Source organism: Austrofundulus limnaeus, unplaced genomic scaffold (assembly GCF_001266775.1).
Source record: "Austrofundulus limnaeus strain Quisiro unplaced genomic scaffold, Austrofundulus_limnaeus-1.0 Scaffold92, whole genome shotgun sequence".
In the NCBI taxonomy this organism is placed as follows: Eukaryota; Metazoa; Chordata; class Actinopteri; order Cyprinodontiformes; family Rivulidae; genus Austrofundulus; species Austrofundulus limnaeus.
In genome coordinates this window covers 632,459-636,607 of record NW_013952494.1, presented here as the reverse complement: position 1 = coordinate 636,607, position 4,149 = coordinate 632,459, and the positions used below count along the sequence as shown (strand labels likewise).

The 4,149-nt window shown below is 40.9% G+C and overlaps 1 protein-coding gene across 4 annotated transcripts in view; it reads left to right on the top strand.

Moving 5' to 3' along the window:
* The window catches only part of kiaa0825 (KIAA0825 ortholog), a 142,995-nt gene that overhangs the window by 36,651 nt on the left and 102,195 nt on the right, over positions 1-4,149 (top strand). For all 4 annotated transcript variants that reach the window (XM_014012520.1, XM_014012522.1, XM_014012519.1 and 1 more), the window contains exon 15: positions 885-1,024. In XM_014012520.1, the coding sequence (XP_013867974.1) occupies positions 885-1,024 (140 nt within the window). The remainder of the gene's footprint in view (positions 1-884; positions 1,025-4,149) is intronic.

The window sequence follows — 4,149 nt, the reverse complement described above, 5'->3', positions numbered from 1 at the left end:
GTGTGTGTGTGTGTGTGTGTGGGTGGGGGTGTGTGTGTGTTTATGCTTCTATCTGTGTGTCTTGCCTTTTTTTTGTAAGCTGACCCAGCACTGTAGATTTATCAGTGCTGTTAAAGGAGGATTTCTTATGGATTTGCAGTCCCAGTGACATCATAAATTGTGCTGTCAGACTGAGGCATAGTTTTCTTCAGTCAAGCAGCAGGGTGCTTTCTGCTTGAGCCTTTTGGCTCAGATGGAATGGTTAATTTCTGGGCAGACACCCCCTGTGCCCCCCCCCCCCCGCCTCCTTTCTCTTAAGACCAACTCTGACCACTCTTTCCATTAGATTTTATTGAGATGTATAAAGTAACATGCAGGCGCACATGTCAGCGTGCTCTCGCACTTTGCACTTGTACATAACCACAAACAGAGGCTCTGAAGAGTACACACACACACATACACACTCGTACATTTAGACACACCAAGGATACGGCTCATTACTCACAGCTGGCTGCAGCCTTTTGGTTATACAAAAGATGTAGGAGGGGGGTATTGCTGTATATTCATGTATTTGGCCGTCTCCCAAATGTTAATTTGCTTTTAGCTGGCTAAGATTAGAGCTAATTCCTTCCTGGTGCAAGCTACAAGTAAGCAAGGATGAAGGTATTTTTAGACTCTGAATTTATACAGAGTGAGTGACACTGAAGCAACGGATCCTTGTAGCTACTCCCCAGTTGTTACCTCCCAGACTGTCATCCAAGACTTCCGTTGCTCTCTTTGACTTGTGAAGTCTTCTTCCATCTTTGTGGTCTCTTGCTAAATAGACTTCTATCTGAAAACTCACCTGACACTGCAGAACTGTCAACGTTTTCCTCCCTCCTCCTTTGCTCTTTCATCTCTCCCAGTGATGGCCTGATGAGTGAGGCAGCCTTGGCATGCCAGTTGAGACTGCTGACCTCTGACCCAGGATACAGCCCCAAGTTGCTGCTGCGAATGTTGCTGCATGGAGACTGCCACCTGCCTAGAATACTCCTGGAAAATTCTTGTGAGTCTTTGTTTGATAGATTTAAGTGTACAATGCCTTGTACTTGTGAACATAAAAGATGGCTTATGTATTTTTTTTGCACTGTTCATGCTGCTCATCTTGTAGCAGAACATTGACCCCCTTTATTCTTTAATTTTTCATATTTTTGTAATCTAGGCCTACAGAATGATTTCCACAGGGGACATCTGTGGGAAGTGTTTACTAGTGTCCTAATTATGGTGCTCCAAGATCCTAAGCTAGTTATAGAGACTGAAGATGAGCTCTATCCATTTTATGAAGTTATCATCAGCATCTTTGCTATCATCATCATTTTCACCGTGGTCATCATCATTACTAAATCAATAGAGCGAAGTAATAAACACTCGACTGGCCCAGGCAGAGCACTTGCTCTGACCTTTAAAGATTTTCCCTTCCTTCTTTTCTCCTCCACATGGCAACAGTCTAACCTTTAAAGACTGTTGTGCACTCGCACATTAATTCACATTATAGCGACCTCATTAATAACAGCTCTCACTGCCTTGTTCTCTCGCTTGGTTTGGGTCTGACTCAGAGGCCGTGCGTTGCCTTTCCCTGCACGCCGCCGTAAATCAACACTAGAAGCGCTGACTCTCACGTGTTATCACCGTGACAGGATAATTAACCAGGATACAGACTGACGGAAAGGAACAGCTTGACTGGAATGCCTTCACTCCAATAAGCGGCTGCACTTCCCCGTATGTTTTTAGACAAGCCACCATTGATACAAATTCCACTCTCAACTAACTCATGCATAAATAATACATTGATTTCAAACTACTGCAGTTATTCTTTTTTTTCCCCTCACATCTGTCTATTCAGGTCAGTGTGTTCTGCCTTTTCAAATCAGCTGCTAGTGGAACTACCATTTTAAAAATGGAGCTCCTTTTTTTGTCTCCGGTTGTATGCCTACTCAAAACTGAAAGGCACAGTACCTCAGGTACACTCAGGCTTTTTTATTGTCTTCAGTGTGTCTGCTTCCAATTAAAGGGGTTTTCAGAAAGGGCCCTTGTGACTGGTTGACTGGTTGTCCGGAAGATAAACAGGTGTATGCGCTGGCTGAGCATCAAGGTTGGAAACGCATTGAGACAGGAAAAAGCCACGGAAAATAGAACAAGCGAATTAGAAATCAGCACAGAAAAAAAAAAAAAAAAAAACAGTGGAATCATTGTGCGCTGCAGAAGTTGTGGAAACTCCACAGAGATGTGCCAGAGCACTGACATCTGTTTTTCTGAAGTCATCTGCTGCTTCGTAATGGGATCATTATTAAAAGGCACCTAGTTAACCTGCCATGCTCTCCAGCACTCCAAGTGAAAATGAATGTTAGTCAACCTTATTTCTTTGCCCTACTGCAGTCAGAGAAGTGATATTCATAATGCTCTCCCCTTAAGGACCATTTACCACACAGGTAGTGAAAAAGAAGCCTGTCTGATCCATGTAATGACGCTTAATTTGCTGATTGTGGGTCAGCTTGGTTTACCACTTTTGAAAGTTAGTTGAACTGCAGATTTCAATTACAGCCCCAGTTCCAATGAAAACATTTTGTAAAACATAAATAAAAACAGGAGCAATGATTTGCAAATCTATTTCAACCTATATTTAATTCAGTACACCACAAAGACAAGCTATTTAATGTTCAAAGGGAAAAAAAAACATTTTTTGTTCTTTTTGTTTTTCAAATATTGTCAGCAACACCTTCCAAAAATGCTGGGACAGGGCCAACGACAGACTGGGAAAGTTGAGGAATGCTCCAAAACACCTGTTTGGAGCATTCTACTTACTGGTGAGCAGATTAATTAGAAACAGGTGAATGTCATGACTGGGTATAAAGGGAGCATCCCCGAAAGGCTCAGTCGTTCACAAGCAATGATAGGATGATGGACAATGTATGTCGGAGAATTGCAAAATAGATGTTTAGCTGCATTATTGGACGCCAAACTTCACTTAATTACTTCATGTAATTTCTGTTAAAAGTACAACATTTTTTCCCTACAATATGATCCGTCAGTGAAATGTTATCTTATCTTGTGCTTGGCAAAAGGGGATAAACCAAACTTGCCTTTCCACTGTTTTCTAACCCAGGATGGAGGTGAGAAGAAAAAAAATAATCACCTGAGACCCAACAGTCAACTAATAAGTTTAAAGTGAAGGAAGTTCCTCTACATACACTCAAAACTCATATTTTCTGTGCAAATACGAATGTTAAATAATTATTAGACCTTTTTTTCAAGTCCTTGGCTTAGCCGTTTTTGAAAATGCCCATGGTGAGGAAACTCTTGTTTGACATATTCTAATCAACATGTTAACCACTTCAGTGTACATACAACATTTCTCTGGTATGTAATACAAAAATTAACTTTACACAATAAATAACTTTGATGGCAAATTGCACAGGTAAACTATAAACAAACATTTCATTCTAACTGTTGTGTGTATTTAGACATTTTTTTCCCTATGGTAGCTTCATATATACTATAGTTGTTCCATACTGTAATCCAGTCAGATCTTGATTATGTGTGGGAAACAATGGAATGATGAGTTTGACTTTCCCCCAATCTGACAATTTGTACAACCTATTGCCAAGCACAAGATAACCATATTGCTGATTTTAGTGGAACATTTAGTATTTGGAAAAAGGAATCACGTCAAAAAACGAAGTAACAACAAATAAAGTTTACCGTCTAATGGAGCAGCTAAACCTAAACAACATGGCATCTGTTTATTTATTTATTTTTTCTTCCTGAATATTATTTACATTTCTGATCTGTCAGTGCAATGCATCAGCTAATTCTGTCTGTCATTTTAAAATAGTCCAGCATTAGTCAGTGGGAAGTCATCCCACCCTCCATCAAAACACAGTACCTCCTCATTGACTGGAGCGTTGCATACACTCTTCTATACAAATAGCTGTCATCTCCCACACAGTAGACTGACAGACCACTAGATGTCTGCCACCTCTGGAGCAGCGGGCCTTTCCTCAGCAATCCCTGTCAACAAAACACACGCACACACAAATACCCTCAGAAGCACACAAAACACACATACAGACATCCATATGGGCGTACACACACACACACACACACACACACACACACACACACACACACACA